The 18,096-nt window shown below is 44.9% G+C and overlaps 2 protein-coding genes across 4 annotated transcripts in view; one reads left to right on the top strand and one right to left on the bottom strand.

The window, feature by feature from the left end:
- On the top strand, positions 1 to 12,005 carry stx4 (syntaxin 4). Its single transcript, XM_085417036.1, has 10 exons — positions 1 to 191; positions 534 to 623; positions 2,726 to 2,825; positions 2,979 to 3,053; positions 3,133 to 3,203; positions 3,533 to 3,641; positions 6,155 to 6,228; positions 6,541 to 6,678; positions 6,759 to 6,869; positions 9,243 to 12,005. Exons 1-10 carry the CDS (start codon positions 162 to 164, stop codon positions 9,321 to 9,323), a joined length of 879 nt encoding a protein of 292 aa, XP_085273162.1. The 5' UTR covers positions 1 to 161; the 3' UTR covers positions 9,324 to 12,005.
- Positions 12,006 to 12,026: 21 nt separating this feature from the next.
- Positions 12,027 to 18,096, bottom strand: part of srcap (Snf2-related CREBBP activator protein) — a 41,055-nt gene continuing 34,985 nt past the window's right edge. For all 3 annotated transcript variants that reach the window (XM_085417034.1, XM_085417035.1, XM_085417033.1), the window contains one exon: positions 12,027 to 18,087. In XM_085417034.1, the coding sequence (XP_085273160.1) occupies positions 13,288 to 18,087 (4,800 nt within the window). In that variant the 3' untranslated portion in view covers positions 12,027 to 13,287. The remainder of the gene's footprint in view (positions 18,088 to 18,096) is intronic.

Below are 18,096 nucleotides of genomic sequence, written 5' to 3'. Positions count from 1 at the left end.
TGAGTTGAGTGGGCCGCAGAAGAAGACGCGCTGCCGCTGGAGTTTACTAGTTGAATGACAGCGGCGGCGTGAACTTTGCGGAGATTACGCTTTGGGAGCGGCTCGCTTTATTTCAGTGCAGCGTTTTTTACTTTTGATTTCTTCCCTTCGCTTTTGGAAAAATGAGGGACCGGACCAAAGAATTAGGAAATGTGAGTTTCAAAGTAAAGTGCTAACATTAGCTCTAGCTCCGCTAGCGTGGCTAAGTTAGCCCAGTTCACTACTTTACCCGAGTTAACCTAAGAGTCTCCAGGGACAACTTAGACGAGCAGAGGGAATCAAAAAGTGGTTAAGTGGGATTTTTTTGCAGATATTTCTCTTTATAAAAGTTGACTTTATTGATGTTTTACTTCCAACTTCCGTTTCAGTCCTTTCTCCTTAAAGGATAGGGCAGGCCGGGACAGGGCAGGGCTCATGATTCACATCCTCGGACAGCGAGAAAGCACTCACTGTTTTTCTTCTGTTTATGTTATTTAAAATCAATGTGACTTCAGACCGCAGAGGCTTCGGATGACGACGAGGAGGGCAAAGCGCTGATCAGATCTGGAGGCTCAGAGAAGGAAAATGAAACCTTTTTCAGAAAGGTGAGGCAGAAACATCACGCACTTCTCTCTGGAAAATCCCCCAAAATCAAATGATCTGCACTGTCCTCCTGTTACTCATTCACTTTGGTAGTTTGCACACACTTCTGAATTTTACATTTGTGCAAAAGAGAGACAAAAATGCACTACAGAGGCTTAAATATCACAGACTGCTGCTGATGCGTTCTTAACCTGTTTTGTCAACAAATCGTAGTCTGCTAACTCCCAGTCTCCTTGTACCCGAACTGTCACGAGTAAGGAACCAGAGTTATTCACCTAATATCACAAAATGTGACTATTCTCTGCGCTGATCTTAGGCCTCTATAGTAATGTGTTTGAATATCTTTTGGTTTTGATTTTAAATGGTTTGAAGAAACTTATCAATTTATGCATATCCACATTTTTGTCCTTGGAGTCTTATTCTTGGTATGGAAAACTCCCTCTAGAAAGTATTTTAAAGGTCCAAAAAGTGTGACTAATATTTCAGGAATGCCTTAGATATTCTCATATTTCAAGATTCAAGACGTTTACAAGCAAAACACAGTTTACAGGTTAATATAAATGCACAAAATTGCAAATGTACAATTATGAATAATTAAAGTTCGACAGTTCATCAGTGATCCAGCCTGATGGCCCGTGGATAGAAATTGGTTTGTTCTTTGTTTTTATTGGTCCAAAGCAAAAACATGGAAAATATGAGGCCTGATCCACTTGACCTTCTTGCCACTATAAATTTTTAGAAAGACGTTTATGTTTGTGACACCATTCACCAACAGGAGGAGAGAAGCTGGAGGATAAGGACCAAGGTTATCTGGGGAGAGGACACAAGGACGTAAGGGCAGGGAGCCATAGAGGCTGGACATCCAGTGTCAGGTTAAATAGATGAGGAGTCAGAGCAGTTTAAACTGTCCTGCATAAATAAGTGGGTTAACGGTGCTGTATGCAAGTGTTTTATTTTTAAAAAATCAGTAGTTGTTCAACCAGCGTGAATAGTCTAGTTATAAGGCAGATTAATTGGTTAGTGAGCCATACTGAGCCTGAAGTCAGTTTCAACTGTCATGAAGGTGGCTTTTTACTTGGCTGGATCACTATGGCAACTTAGACTGAACACATGACCTGGTCTGCAGAAGGTTATGTTCAGTGTTTTGGTTAAAAATCATCTGGAAATGTGCTTTCACTGATTGAGAATATGTTGTAAGTATGCTTATATTTTTCATGCTGAGGAAAGCTGAGCAGCAGTGTAAACAGGGTTTAATCATGGAAGCTCGCTCACTAAAGAACTTTTTTCTTTTTCCATCCATAAGTCAAAATTTGTAGCCGGCATCTTAAAATTTTGACTTTAATTTGGCCACAGACTGAAGTGGTTTCCACACCTTTGTCATCGAGCCATGGTCCATTGAATATTATGATGAATCAAGTTAAACATTTCACAGCTTTAACTTGCAGCTGTCTCATCAAAAACCTTTGTTGCTTCGGCAGGAAATAAGAGGGCAAGTAGCAGCCAGGTGTTCCTAATCAAATGCGTAGGAAAGCTGCGTCATAACTGACAAAACTGGAACCTCCTCTTAACCCTACGCCATAACCTTCCACATGTTGTGTGCTGCATCGACCCAGCATGTAGTTATATTTCTTAGGAGGTGCACGTCAGGTTACGGCGTAGGGTTAAGAGGGGATGTGGTTACGCTGCAGACTTACTACTTCTTACAGAACTGCAGAGAGTCCAGTGGAAACTTTCTTTTTTCATGTGATGGTATATTAATATATGAATTCACAAAACAAACACTTTTCTGCAGCACTGCTTCTCTGAATTATTTGCTGCACCAGTAGTGCCTTGTTTTTGTAAGTGCAGTCAGAGCCTGGAGCAGAAAGCCTGTGTGATACCCGTTATTGTCTCTGATGGGGGACTTTAGGTGTTGTTGAGCCAGCTAACACAAAGAAAGCTTACATATGTTGGCATTGCTTCATAGATATCAGAGGGAGCTGCACCCATTTTAGCTATAAGGACTGATAGAGGGAATAGGATGAGATTTGCTTGATATATGAGATAAATTGAGCTAACAAAATAGTTCTTTTGTTCCCTAAAATTCTTTCCTTGTTATCGTCAGACCCAAGAAATTCACCAGGGGCTCCAGCAGCTCAAAAGGATGGTGTCTGACCTCGAGAACAAACAGAAAACTGTGCTGGGCGAGGCGCTACCGAAGGAAGGTGCGTAATATATCGTCATATATAAGGTGTAGTGGTTCACCGAAAGTTGCAGACAGAAGCATGTTAGTAAACTGTCAGAGGAGAGGGGGCGATCAGGTTGTCCTATTCAAGGGTTTTGTTTGCTAAATTTACTGTTTTTGATCTTTTGCACAGATATGAAGAAAGAGCTCCAAACTCTTCGAGACGAGATCAAAACGCTGGCTGGTCAAATCCAGAGAAAGCTGAAGAGTGAGTATCTTTGAGCTGCAGGGGGAAAAGATTTATTATTTTGTTCAGCATGGCTTGACTTATGGCCATCTTTCCACAGGTATTGAGCCCAAGAAGGGAGAGGATGATGGGAAATACATACCCATAAATACTCGAATGCAGCGCACACAGGTAGCACCCGAGACTTTTTGTAATCAGCTAAAAACATAACGCCCCTCTCTTTCTATTTTCTCTGTAAACAGCATGCCATCGAGGTCATGTGACTGGCGTATGATCAGTTTTAATGCTCTTTATAGCCTTAAAGTGGAAATGAATGCTGTGCTGATAGTTTAGACTGCGGTTATTGATAACCATTTTAAAAGCAGCTAAATCGTAGGTGTTATCTGTAATGGCCACTCATTGTGAAAATGACAGCTGGTTTTGGGGAAATTTTGAGGGAAATTACGACTACATTTGTTTTTTCACTCTGCTTCCTTTTTCTTTCGCTCTCCTTTTGCCAGCACACTATCTTGTCCAAGGAGTTTGTGGAGCTCATGGGCCACTGTAACACCATCCAGGCTCAGTACAGGGATAGAAACGTGGAAAGAATACAGAGGCAGCTGAAAATCAGTGAGTAGCACGCAGCACCGAGGAGATATATCTGTCACCTTGTCAGATTTTTGTGGTCTGTGGTCTCACTTGGGGAAATCAGTTTTACCGATCACTTCCACACTACGGCAGGAGGTTTAAAGTCGGGTGACAACGCCATGCCGTTTTCTTCTTTCTGTCACTTTCTGTTTTAAAATGACACAACATATGTTTAAAGGGGGTGAGATGGATATTTCACACTAATGTGCAGTGTGCCTCTACTAGGGTAGCTTTGCATGATTCACATTTCAAAATAATCCTTTATTTTATTTTTTAATCTTGTACTGTACCAAAAGCAGTTTTAGCTCCTCCCCCTTTTTAAGACAACTTTCTCCTAATTGGCTGCCCCTCAAACACAGAAAGGTTGGGTGGCCAGTGGGTGGGGTTTGTGACCATATTAGAAATATCCCCTCTCTGTAACGTCATACTGAGCCAAGACTAGAAGAACACAGTCTGAAGCCTGAGCTTTTGGCTCACAGGGAGTACGTGTACATAAACTGATCACATTATTTTAAAATTTGATCATCGACCTTTAAAACTGGACATGAATTAAAGGAAAAGCACAAGTTCACTTTAAAAGAATTCCGACACCATGCTGGTGCTTGAAGCTGATTTGACCAAAGATGAGTCAAAGGTGCTCGGCTAGCAGCTCTGCACAGCTTCATGTGTGGTCACGAATGACTAGAAAGCACTGCTGTAATTTCCTGTCATATCCTGCAGTGGTGGTCGTTCCTGTTAAATGAAACCATACAGTCAAATAATGAAGTCAGTTTAGGTACAAACTAAAAAGCTCAGGCCTTGAACTGCTCTAAAATGTTGATGTATGGATTAGAGATGGACCGATCCGATATTACGTATCGGTATCGGTCCGATACTGACCTAAATTACTGGATCGGATATCGGAGAAAAATAAAAAATGTAATCCGATCCATTAAATATCACGAAAGCACCTCACAAAACTTGCAACACGCCGTAACTCACCTCAGAACGTTAGCACGTCGGAGCAGTATGCATCACGTGATAGAGCGGCTGTGGCATGCGGGACCTGTCGGTGGTCTGGATAGCATTTGGAGCTTCGCTAGCAACCCGGCATTTCATCTCCGACAAAATTATCCCGAGAGAAGTAAAGCAAGTGTGTAAGTCCATCTCTGAATGTTTGTAAAGCATTCCTGCGTTAAGCTTAACGAGCGACTGCCTCTCGCTCTCCGGCTGCTACTTCAATCGTGAAACTGCTTAAATCAGCTGATCGGCTTTTCTGTCGCGAGTCCGTGTCTCTTGTTTGCTTTTGGCCCACTTTGCACCAGAAAGAGGAAACCAGCGGCTGAACAACAGCAGCACGTTTAAGCTTGATCAGCTGTTGTTAGAATTTATTTATTATTACTTTCTACTCGAGGATCTTTTTCTACGTAGCTGACGCTGGTAACTGTGCAGGGGCGCATCTAGCAAAGTTTAGCCAGGGGGGCCGATAGGGCATTAACAGGGAAAAGGGGGCACAAAGACATACTTTTCTTTCTTATTCTCATTTAAAATGTCTCGCTTTTAATTATTTAATATTTATCTGAATCTTACACCCAAAGTTTTAATCTGATGTAAAATGAATAGAAGTCAATTACTGTATATAGTGACTATTAAGTCTAATATATATACCCTAGTAAGCTATAGTACTTTTTCCTTTGGGAAGGTACCATCTGTGCAGTCTGCAATTTTGTTGAAGAAAGATGTTGAATCTATTTAATATTTCTTGAAAAATAATTGATTTCTGTGCATTTTTTTCACACTGCATCAAATTAAGGTTGATTACGTCGATTAAGCATCATGAGGTGGAGCGTGAGGGGTGGTTCCCTATTTTTTATTTATTTATTTTTGTTGTTGCTGGGAGTTGGAACCCTATTAGTTAGGTTGCTTAATATTTATGCTAAGTACTCTTTAAAATACCAGAATAGGGAGGATGGTGTAGGTTTAAGTTTATTAGATTGATCAGTATTGCTGAACTATGAAATTTTTTTTTTTTGCATGCAGGTATAACAGAATAGCTTTAGTGTAGTTGTTGTTTTAAACTTGAGTATGAACTTATACAAAATGCAGCAAGATATTTAAAAAAAACAGTTTTGTTGATTAAAAAACACTATATCGGATTCATATCGGTATCGGCAGATATCCAAATTTATGATATCGGTATCGGACATAAAAAAGTGGTATCGTGCCATCTCTAGTATGGATATTACAGTGACCTAAATGGGACCTCTTATCTCGAAGCTCACCCACCCTGCTCCACCCGTCAGTCAGAGGGTTGGCTAAAAGGGGAATGGCTGAAACGCCTTCAAGTTTAAGATAAAGAGATTATTTTGAACTGCTAATCATGCAAAGCTACTCTAGTAGAGTGTGAATAATGCTAATGGGAGCGCTGTAATCAGCTGTAGATGAGGACAGAACAATATCTTCACCGTTCTGCGCGTTCCTCTAAACGCTCTGATTCGATTTTCTCCTGTCTTCAGCTGGCAGCAACGTGACAGATGAGCAGCTGGATGCGATGCTCGAGAGCGGGCAGACGGATGTTTTCACCCAAAATGTGAGTACGTGCGAAGTTAACAAAAAGCAAAGTGTGTTTCAACATGAGAAACCACAACACAGACTTCCCTGCAGCAGATGCAGGTGTTCTGTGGCTGCAGGTTTAGTAACTTTCACACACCTCTCTAACTGCTCAAACAGGACTACAGATATGGTAAGAATATCCTGTGCAGCCCTTAGCTGTGCTGTAGTCTAACTCAAGTAGCTCGTGCGAAGAATCCTGCAGGTTTTGTGCTGCTGTTCATAGATGACCCCCTGAAAAGTTGTGCCTGGTTCTGCTGTCCACGATTTCCCTAATAAATATGGTGTCCAGATCCTGAGTGATACTAAAGCTACGAGGCAGGCTCTGAATGAGATCGAGTCCCGGCACGATGAGATCCTGAAGCTGGAGAGCAGCATCAGAGAGCTGCACGACATGTTCCAGTACCTCGCCATGGAGGTGGAGGCTCAGGTAACGCAGCGCCAATGAAGTCGGTGGAGCTGGTTCGGGCTGCGGATGGCGTTTGATTGTGATGTTTTTGTTCACCGCAGGGCGAGATGGTGGACAGGATTGAGAACAATATCAACAAGTCTTCAGACTACGTGGAGAAAGCAAAGGGCGAACTGGAGAAAGCGGTCACGTATCAGCATAGATCACGCAAGGTACGCACAGAGAAACCCGAATGACATCATGAAAAGGTGGTCAGAGCCCTACATGTACACATGTCAGAATCAGACTCAGTGAGGGTGGCATGATGACCTGAAGTCCTTTAGTGGGACTTGTGATCAGAAATGAGAGTGTAGAGAGGCCTAACCAACTGTCATCAAGCATGATTGTTGGTTATTTCCATGCAGACATTACCTGATGTTAATACATTGGGGAAAAAAAAAAGGATGAGAAATACTTATTTTCCAATTTAGAGGTCAGAGTTACACAGACTACACTCAGTGAAACTGTAAAATCTATGAAAATACTTCCTTAAGCTTGTTATTAAACAGTAATTAATTTAATGGTTATCATTAAATTTGGAAAACCAGAATGTGTTGATGAAGAGATGGAAACACGACTCACTGTTTTCCTAATATTCTCTTAGTGCCTTTTTCTATAAATATACCAGCTTTCCTAGTGTAAGCAGTTGTCCTAAAATCTCCTAAATTAAAAAACTAAATCAGAAACAGCAGAGATGCATAACAATAAACGGACACTTTGTGCTGCAGAGAGTCCTATCCTCTTTTGGTTTCATGGGTACTTTACAGGGAAAACGAGGAGAGGGCTCCGATCCTCTTTGTTTTTCTTCCTCCTCCGTGCTGTTATGAGAGAATAGCTCTGCCCTGTATTCACATGAGTGACGCAAGGTGAAACTTCCTGAAACGAGTTTCCTCATTATTCTGCTTTGGAAAATGCTGCCTTGCAGAGAAATGCTGTTTGGATCGCCACTAAAACTCGATCACTGTGCTAAACGTGCAGAGCGGCCTCTGTGTGCTTAACGGCAGCACGCTCCAAAGTCGGAGAGTTTGTAAATATTGACACTGGAAACTGCTCTAATGGAGGAGAACAGCAAATAAATTAAGCTTCTCAAATATTGTGGTAATCCCATCTGTCTGGTTCTATCAGACTCTCGTTAAAAAGATTAAAAATCCTAGACTGTGTGATAAGTGAAGTGCTACTTTCTTGGCCAGCAGGGGGCGACTCCTGTGAAGTGAGGATGTATGGGGGAAAAAAGCCTTTAATATATAACCTGAGCAAACACTTTCCTGATCAGTTTTTGCTCTCAGTTTGTAATTTTGCACATTAGGGTCTCATGTGTGCATTTTTAAGCCTTCATAGCTCTTAACTACACAATAAGAGATGAGAGCCAAGCACCAGGACCCTTTTTTTCCCCTTATAATTCATTGGACAAAACTTAAAGTGCTTTTTTGGTAACTTTGAAGGGTCATATAACCATGTGGGAAAGGTGTCTGGTCGAAACAAGCAACAGCATGTGAACGTCTCCTTTTTGATACCAGGCACATCTTCTAGCTGTATTTCGAATGCTGGGATGCTTTAACACTCCTGAATGTTGCTTATGGTTATGAAATGGAGCGACTTTAGTGTTTACATGACACATCGCACTGATCAAACAGCTTCAGGTCAACTTTAAGCTCAGAAATGAGACCCTCTGGATAAACAAGATCCAGATTTGTCCCACCGGGGCAGATGGCCACCCCTCCCTGAGCCTGGTTCTGCTGCAGGGTTCTTCCTGTTAAAAAGGATTATTTTATTCCCACTGTCGGAAAGTGCTTGCTCAAAGGGGATGGTTTTATTATTAAATACTGATTTCTTTTTTAAAAAAATTTTTAAAGTAAAAAGCACTTTAAGGAAACTGCCGATGTGATTTGGCGCTATGTAAATAAAATTAAATAGAAGTGACTAAATCTTGGCTTGAGGTTGAGCGCTTTGCAGGAAAACTGCTTTAATCTTGAACACATCATCCCATATAAAATCAGTGAGCATCTCCCACCTGATCCGATCACGATCAGCTGATTTTTATATACAGCAACTTTAGCTTGTTTATTGAAGCCATTCAAAAGTTGTGCAAGTTACAGGCCCTGAAAACACAATAGCTTGTCTTTGGGTGTTGACTCTTTGAATTAAATCCCCATCTGGTCAGACTTTATGGCACCAGCTAAGCTTCACAGGCTCATGATGATCAGTTGGGAAAGCTCTGGTTTTATGACGTGATTGGAAAAAGACGATGTGTGTTGCTCATGCACAAAAGAAAGAAAAGGAAACAAAAAACAAGGTTAACTTTACAAACCACGCCTTTGTTAGCTAGAAAACAAGCCTGGTATTACATGTTGGGTTAAAATGAGACCTCTCATATGCTGTAACTTATTATAACCAGCGATCTATCCCACAGAAAAAGGGGCCGCTGTACTTGTTTCTGTGTGTCGGAGACTATAAATTGGCCCCACTCTGAAACCATGATGGGGTGGGGGGGATTGATTTTTCTTTCCTGGAATGACTCTAACCTGTGTGCTTATCTCCCGCTGCAGAAAAAACTCTGGATTGGAATCTGTTTGGCCATCCTTCTCCTCATCATCATCATCGCCTTGGTCACCACCTTCTCATCCTAGCAACACCCTGTGGTGCAAGTTAGCAGAAGCACATTATGGATACCCCCAAATCCACACATTCATGCATATACATCAGCTCACAGGATTTACAGCTGAGCGGAGTCAGTGGATTTCAGTTTGATTTTTTTTTTTTTTTTTTTATTCCTCTAACCCTCCTGTCTGCCTAACGGTCCTACTCTCCACTTTTTCTGTTGTATGGAAGAGATGTGCTCTGTCGTTTAATCTCACAATCTGTGCTGCGCGCTCGATGCCGGCGCCGCACGTTTTCTGTCAGTTTCTGTTCTGCAAAAACAAACAGCGGGACTCACTGTGGACTGTTACACCAGTCGATCCTTCCCCTCCTGTGTTTAAAAAAAAAAAAAAAAAAAAAGAGGAATTAAGTGACCTCTAGTGGGGCACAGAGCAGTATTGATCAAACACTGGCACTCGTCATACTGTACTCAGGAAAACTGTGTTGTAACGTTGATGGTTCTGGATGAATTGGAGACCTAAAGAACAATTTTATAATGTAGGCCTTTTATAGTCGGATACAGTAAATAGACTAATATAATTGTACATAACCGATGTTGCTGGTGATAAAAAATTTATGCAGATGATTTTTAAAACTTCAAAGTTTTTGTTTTCATACTGCGTACATGTAACAAGTGTAAATACAGTTGTTTTTTTTTTGTGTGTATGTGTGTGTGAAATAACCCCTACCCTCCGCCCTTTCCTCCTCCTCTTCACATTTGCATAAGGTCTCTCAACAGTACAGGTCCAACGCTTCCCCTTTCCTGTGTCCTTCCAGTTTGCATTTTTGACTCAAAACGTTGTGCAAGCGCCTGCTTAAACAACACACACGTCTTCAGAAATGGTGCCTTCTCCTTTGCAAATGTGACGTCGTGCATTAACAAAAAGGGATGGATGTATTTTAGACTTCAACGTGTTTTGTTCTGTTTTTTTCTCACCCTTTTGTCCCATTATGCAGTTTTTTTGCTAAATTTTGGAGTCAGAATACACCAAGGGGACAAATGAAACCCATTTAAAAAAGAAAAAATTAACCAAAACTGAGAGGCGGCTTCTCACTGACGCCTCGTTCAGAAGCAGAAAAGTTGCTGTGAAAAAGGCTGGCAGAGGATGGAGGGGAGTGACACTGCTACTGTGTAAAGTTATGGCTGTTTCAATTTTGCATCGCTCATTTTATTATACATTTGTTTTTAAAATAAAATACCGCCATGTTCCATTATCCTCAGTCTGCCTTGTATCTTTTTAAGATTAGCAAGTCTTGAACTATCAGCTGGCCCTCTAAAGGAGCCTGGAAGCACCTCGGGATCCCCAGGAAGAACTAGAAAATGTTGCTGGGGAGGACAAAGTCTGGAATACCTGCCTAACCTGCATTTTTGTGATCCATTTAATGCACAGGGTGTACAGTGGTTTGAAATAATGAAGAACACTGTACCTCACAGGAAAATGGAAAACATCCCTGAAAGCTTTAAAGTTGGCGAGCTTGCTGAACACTCAGCTGTGGGGTGTTTCCATCCTGATTGGTGGGAGGAAAAAAAGTCAGTGGGCAGTTTTCATTAAAATAAAGTCAGGGTCTCCTCCCTTCCTGTTCTGTTAAGAGAGCAGCTGTTGCCTTTGTAGCCACAGGGACAAAAATGCAGGTTAACACAGACCAATTTTGGATTTTACCAAACATTTCATTTTTATGATTGAAAAAAGCTGATTTGAAACCAGACATGAGGTCAGTAATTGTGACACTGAAACTCTTTAGCTGATTTATATTTAAGAGCTGAAACTAGTGATTGAGCCAATAAACTCACCGCAAAAATGTTACCGATGAGGTCATGAATCAGGTGAGCCGAGGGCAGTTCTATTCTCTAGTTAATTTTTATTCTATTTCGACTTTGTTTTAATTCAGTTTAGTTTTCATTGGTCTTAGTGTTAAGTCTGTGAAAGTATGGAGGGCAAATATCAGAGGCAAGATTTAGGAAAACAAGTAAAAGTATTACAATAAAAACAGAAGCGCGTCATAAAAGCAGTTGATTCTCTGTTACAAATACAGAAGATGTTTCAGACCTGCCAGTTTTTCATGCTTCAGGATTTTAACCTCAGCTAAGTTGGTCTGTTGGCTTCAACTGTTTTTTCTAGCTCCAACTGCATTTTTGGAGCTAGAAGTGATGATATTTGGAAGCGAAGGCATTAAGATTACATCTATAAACAAACTAATAACCTCTTGGATGACTTCTGCTACGCAGCAAACCATATTTGTCAGATACTCCATTAAGAGTTGGAGTTCGGTGAGTCGCACTAATAGAAGGTGAAGCTCAGCAGACGGTTGCAGAGCTCCAGCTCTTCTTTCTTGTGTTGGTCACAGAAATAAATCTTCATTTGGGGTAAAAAAAAAAAAAAAAAAAAATTCAACTAATTTTTGGTCTTTTTATTCAACTGTAATTGCCATAATTTTCAAGTAAAACAATGTGGAATTACAAGGATCAAAGGAATACAACAAAAAGAGACAGAAATCAAAGTAAGACCATCACCATAAACTACCCCCCCGCCCCCCCACCAGATATCATCTTTGCTCAAAAGTAAATCGACAATTTACAGTCATCTCAAACTGTACCAGTAATTTTATTCACATATTTTTTTTTTATTTTGTCCAAGTATACTTTTTTCTTTTTTTTTCTTTTTTTTTTTAAACATGAACCAAAATCGATGATGTGAGAGAAAAACAAAGTTCAGGTGAAAAATGAAACATTAATTCAGTAGCACTGATGCTCGGGGTGTTTTTCCTTTCTTGTTTCATGTAAGGGGTGGATTTTTCCCCACATCATTTTTTGGATTAATTTGTTTTTTTAATAACCGAATAAGAGAAATTTAACACCCCTGCTTCAGGTGCTTCACAAGGCAATCTGAGGTTCAAAACCATTTGGCCACAGAGGCACTCTTAAATTCAGTTCTCAACATTTACTTGGCTTTTTGTGACAAGTAATTTTTTAAACTGCCTTTAGGACGTTTTGGGGGGATGAAAGCTGGATTTTGTGGTGTGACTAAAGATAATACATTTTCCAAACTGGAGACAAACATCGTCAGGTACCAGGAACCAATTCATCAACTTCAGTTGATGAACAAACGCATCACAACACCACGGTGTACTGAAAAAAAGCCGAGGGCCACGTTATTAAAGATGTGCAAAAGAGAAATGCAAGGCTGGATTTTCGAATCCGATGAACAGAAAGTGACATGGAGAAAATAAATTTTTTAAAAAATAAACAAAGAGGGGGAGAGGAGGGGCCAAACAAAAAGACGAGCTCCAGCATAGTGCAGCAAAGATCACATTGACAGATCTGTTCTCTTCCTAATAACCTGGAAGAAATAATAAAATATGCATAACTTATCAACTGACTACAGAGAAACAATAGTCAGGACAGAAAATCTCAAAACCAAACTTTCTAAAACCTTCAACTTACAATACAACCGCTCACTCGAGACTTTTAAATGTCACACAAATTACTTTTCATGGGTAACCCCAGCAGAGGGCGCCGTTTAACCCTGTCTTAACAGAGCATCTGAGTGTTCCAGTCTTTTAATGATTACAGTACATTATGTGAACTAACAACTTGCACCTTTTGTCCCACCCACGCCCCACCCCCTCCGAGTCCAAGTGGTGAGTTTTATCCACGGCATGTCCACATATCTGGACGCTCGACAGCGGCGCCACCTGTTTACTGTCAGTCCAGCGTCCCTGAGCCTTCCCCCAGCGCTCAAAAGCAGAGCTGGCGTGCCCCGACTAGAAAGGGAGAGGGCCCGAGAGGCGGTGAGGTCCCTGGCTTGTGCAGCACTCAGTTTGCTCTTGTTTTTCCTCAGAGTGCAGACAAAGCAGCAACCTTGGAGATCACGTCATGCTCTCGTATCACGCTCCGCCACACCCTCGCTTCTGGTTTTTTTTTGTTTTTTTTAATTCTCCCCTTTGGCACTCCAATCATGTCTTATTGTGACGCTGTTGGCTTGAGGAGGAGCGGGTGCTTGCGGCCGGTGAGCGGGCCTGCACTGCAGCGAGTGCAGCAACACTCCGTAGCACCCTGTCTGGCGTTGACCCCTCGGTTCCCGAGCTGCTGGTCACATCCTGCGAGAGCTTCTGGGACCTCCTGCTCTCCTTGCGACTCTCTCGGTGTTGTTTCTCCTTTTTGTCACGGCTCTTTGCCCGCTCAGGGCTGCGGTCCCTCTCCCGCTCGCTGCCGGAGGAAGTGGCACGGGAGCGGGAACCTCGGTGCTCCGTGTTCTGGGAGCTGAGGGTGCGCTGGCTGCTGTTGCTGCTGCTGCGGCTTCTGCTGCTGCGTCCGCCGCAGTCGCCCTCGCCATCGCTGCTCATGCTGCTGCAGGCGCTGTGGCCCCTTGACGACGATCGCGTCTCTCCCTCGCCTTCCTTGCCCCTCGAGGACTTCCTGCTCCCTCTCTCTTTCTCCTCTGGTTTAGGCCTCTTGTACTCCACCTCTAAGGGTGGAACCAGAGAGCCAGGGCACTGTCTGGTGGAGCGTGATGTAGATCGGCTCGCCTGATTGGGTGTTGAAGGTTTGCTGCTTTTGTTATTGGTCACAGAGTTGCTCTGAGGAGAGGCTGGCACACTTTTACTTTTAGGCTTTTGGTTTTTGTCCGAAGGGGCAGTGGTGGAAGTCGCAGGAGCTTTAGGGGTGGAGTCTTTCCGAGGTGTGTGGCCTGGGGTGTCCACCCTGCCTTTCATAGCTAAAAGCTTGGCTGCTGCATTGAGTGCTGAGCACCTTTTCCCTAGAACCTCTGGCTCAGGAGGTAGCGAGGGCGTGCTGTTGGTCAGCGTTTTAGTGTCCTGTGGCGGCTGTGATCCCACAGACTTCCTGGTGATCCTAACAGAAGACGTATCGCTGCCCGACTCTCCTCCTGTGGACGCATTGGCGTTGTTTGACGCATTTCTGTCCGAGCTGCGTGCTGGTTTGGCTCCCTTCCTGTCCTTGGTGCACTTTTCCTTCTCCTGATCTTGGAGCCTGCGTTTTGCTGAGCGAGTGAGCCGGTGCTCCTTCCTGCTGTTGCTGCTGTCAGAGTCGGAGGAGGAAGAGGAAGGAGACCTGGAGCGCCTCCTTCGAGAGGCAGTGGGGGGAAGGTCCGTCTCACTACCCTCTTCTATCTTCTCCTCCTCCTCCTCGCCATGTTCCTCCTTGTCCTCCTTCCCTGCCTCTGATGTAGGATCCACTCGCCTCTTCTTGGTAGGATGTCTGTTCTCGTAGGTCCTCTTGTGGTGGGCATGGCGGGTGAGGGTGGCGGTAGAGCACCCAGACGATGGCGAAGAAGAGCAAGCAGACTCCTGGCTACTCTGGCGACTAAGTGACCTTTTCTGGATAGCAGGTTTCTGATCCTCAGTAGTTTTCTCTTCTTCCAGAGGGTTAGCTTCATCTTTCGGAATGGGGGTTGTGGTTTTTGTTTCTCGTCCCACTCCTTGGGGCCTTCCTGACTCTTTGGTCTCAGAGGAACTCTCCACCTTTCTTCTTTTAGGCTGAGACTGGCTAATGTCTGAGTTTTTGTCGTCGTCTTCCTTACTCATCGCAGCTTCAGCCTCCATTTCTGTCACCTCTTCTTGGTCGCTTTTAGAAGCTGACTCTTTCTCTGTTGATGGCTCTAAAGATGGTGCAACGAGGGGAGTGGATGAGGGAGCGGATATGGGAGCAGGTGTGGCTTCCTCGGTCTGAGATGGTGCAGGAACACTTGTGGATGAAGAAGTTTGTAGCTGAGAGGAAGTGACTGCAGAGGTTTGTGTAGTGGACACGGGTGGAGCTGTTTTGGTTGTGGATGCTGTGACTGTAGCTACTGAAGCAGGGGTGATGGTTGTGGTTGTTGACCCTAGGGAAGCAGACTTTTCTGGTGATGATGTAGCTATGGTGACAGACAGTGATGCTGATGTTGTAGCTGTTACCGGAGGTGTCTTGTCAGTCTTTTCTGCAGTTTTGGGAGGAGAAGAAGAAGTGAGGACTTTGGAGGGCGCTGCAGTTGAAGGTGTTGTTACTCCTTCTGCTGGGGGTGATGAAGCTGCTGAAGCCTTCTTTGCCTCTGCAGGTGTAGCAGCACTTGTGGAAGTTGTAGTTGGAGGAGGCGTGCAGACTGGACTTGATGCTGAAGGCTTTTCGGGCTCTACATGTTCCTGAACCTCTGCAGTTGGTGATGCTTGTTCGGTCGGGCTTTTGTTAGCAGTTTCAATTGTCTTTGCTTTGGCTGGAGGGGAAGGTGGAGCTGTATTACCAGAAGATGGTGCCACTGTTTTGACCGGTGGTGATGTAGAAGTCTTGTCAGACACTGTCTGGATTGAGTCTAACATACTGGTTTGTGCTGTTTTTACTGGAGCTGTCACAGTCGTAGCTGTAGCTGGAGGGGTCTGCTTGGGCGAAGATGGAGCTGGGGAGGTCTGCTTGGGCGAAGGTGGAGCTGGGGGGGTCTGCTTGGGCGAAGGTGGAGCTGGGGGGGTCTGCTTGGGCGAAGGTGGAGCTGGGGAGGTCTGCTTGGGGGAAGGTGTAGCTACAGGGGCTTGTTTAGGCGAAGCTGTAGCTTGAAGGCTCTGCTTGGGTAAAGATGGAGCTGGGGAGGTCTGTTTGGGGGAAGGTGTAGTTGGAGGGGTCTGCTTGGGTGAAACTGTATCCAGACTCGATACAGGATGACTGGAGGGTGTGGAGGCTAGAGAGGCTTGTGGCAAGTCCTTCACAAGAGAAGTAGTTGGAGGTGATGTCATTGCAGTGGTGACTTGTGGTGTAATACTAACTGTTACAGACGCTGTGGTAGCAGCTGTTGTGAGTGTTGGGGTGGGGTCTTTAACAGCTTTGAAAGATGACGTAGTGGGTGGAGTGGAGTGTGTAATTGGTGTGGTTGTGATGGTGGTTGCCTCCACAGCTGGTTGAACAGCAGCATCTGAAACTGTGGAAACCACAAGTGTTGGTTTAACACCTGGAGGAGGAGGTGAGACATCGCTGACAGGTGGAGACGGAGCTGTGTTGCTGACGGGGGTGGAGGTATATGTGGAAGAAGAGAGGACTGGTGCTGGTGCTGGACTTGGAGCTGGGGCTGAAGCAACCACTTGGGGAGAGGCAGTCTCAGAGATCAGTGAGGTCACCTGGGTTGCAGGTGAAGTGGGAAGTGAGACAGGTGTGGAAACTTCATCTGACTTTGTTGAGGAGGCTGGATTTGGAGGCGGGGCCAAAGCCTCAATTTTAGTGTCTGTCTGATCAGCTTTGGTCGACTGTGAAGACCGAGTCATTTCAAAAATAGCAGCAGGAGGCGGGGTCTCTGAGATCGTCAGTTCTGTCCTGGAATCACTTTTAGATAGATCAGTGTTCTGACTCTCATTAACGGTCTCTAGCGTGGTCGTTGAGTCCTTGCGGGGACGACCCCTCTTACGTTTAGGGGACAGTGGCGGGTTTCCTTCCTCAATTGCCGAGATGGGATGTGGGCATGTGGTCGATGCGTTGTCAAGTTCAGGTAGTCTTGTGGGAGTCTTAGGGGGCCGGCCCCTCTTTCTTTTCAAAGGTGGCATGAGAGAGTTCACGCTGGACTCCGCAGCAGAGGCGGAAGCAGCGTCTCTGCCTGGTGGGATGTCCGTTTTCTTGGACTGGTTCACTCCCCGTCCTCTCCCTAGATGCTGCTCTCCCATCTGGGCAGCCATACGAGATTCGGTTTCCAATCTGCGCCGCACGGGAAGATTCCTCAGCACTGGCATGTCAGGAGACAGATGAGGAGGGGAATATGGAGGATAGCCTCTGACAGGCTGAGGGTGCACAGGCGGACTTGGGGTAGCGTCTTGGTCCAGAGGGGATTTGGTAACAGTCTCTTTAGTTTTGCCATCTGGGCTCTGTGATGCGTCCTCCTTGTTTGGCTCGTCAACAAATCCAGCACCGCTGTCCTCCGCCGTTGCCTCTTCTGAAGAGCAACCACCTCCCGTCCCACTTCCTCGCCGCCGCCTCTTTCGTGGCTCTTTCTCTTCCACCACTGTGACTAGCCGGCCCGGGAGCTTCCGCAGAACTTTGGCTGATGGTGAATCTTCAACCAGTCCCCGCAGCACTTCACCGTCAGCTGACTGCCGCTTGCGAGGCGACCGTGAGCTGGTGGAGGGAGGAGACATGGCGCAGTCTTTACTGTCATCATCCTTAGTCTGATGATCCGCCGGACAGCTGGACTCCAGCGATGACTCAGACGCCCTCCTCTCCTTCTCCACCTCCTTCTCCTCCCTCCCTGTTTTGGAGATTTTACTGTCCGTCTCCCCAGCACACTGCTGTTTCCCACCAGGGGGCGAGGCTGTAGGAGGGGAAGGCACTGGGCTGGGATGGGAGCGGTTTGGTTGAGTCCTGGTTTTGGCGTTCTGGTGATCTCTGGCGGGAGATGACGCTTTCGAAGATTTGGAGGAATCTTGAACCCGGGTGGATGATGACGTTTTGTGGTGGTCTGTGCGGGATGGGATCGTAGACGCAGAACCTGTGTCTTTGGCAGCTCCTCGTCCTCTCAGACCTGAGCGGGATCTTTCAGGCACTTCTCTGGGAGTCGTGGGCTCAGGCTCAGTTTCAGGCGAGGCCCCACGGAGTCGGCCGCTAGTCCTTGTAGAGGTGGCAGTCTTGTCCTTGGGTTTACGACCACGACGGGCTGGAGCTGGATGGGCGGGTTCAGCAGAAGTTGGTGTTGACAAAAAGTCGTCCTCGTCATCATCAGATGATGTGTGGAGCTTCAGGCCCTCCTCCTTTGCCTGGTCCAGACCCTTCCTGGCAGCCTCCACCTGTTCCTAAACACA

This window comes from Rhamphochromis longiceps, linkage group LG8 (assembly GCF_057381845.1).
Source record: "Rhamphochromis longiceps isolate RC_006_pf linkage group LG8, R_longiceps_female_GT1.1, whole genome shotgun sequence".
In the NCBI taxonomy this organism is placed as follows: Eukaryota; Metazoa; Chordata; class Actinopteri; order Cichliformes; family Cichlidae; genus Rhamphochromis; species Rhamphochromis longiceps.
The sequence above is the reverse complement of the archived record's forward strand: the minus strand, read 5'-3'. Positions and strand labels throughout refer to the sequence as shown.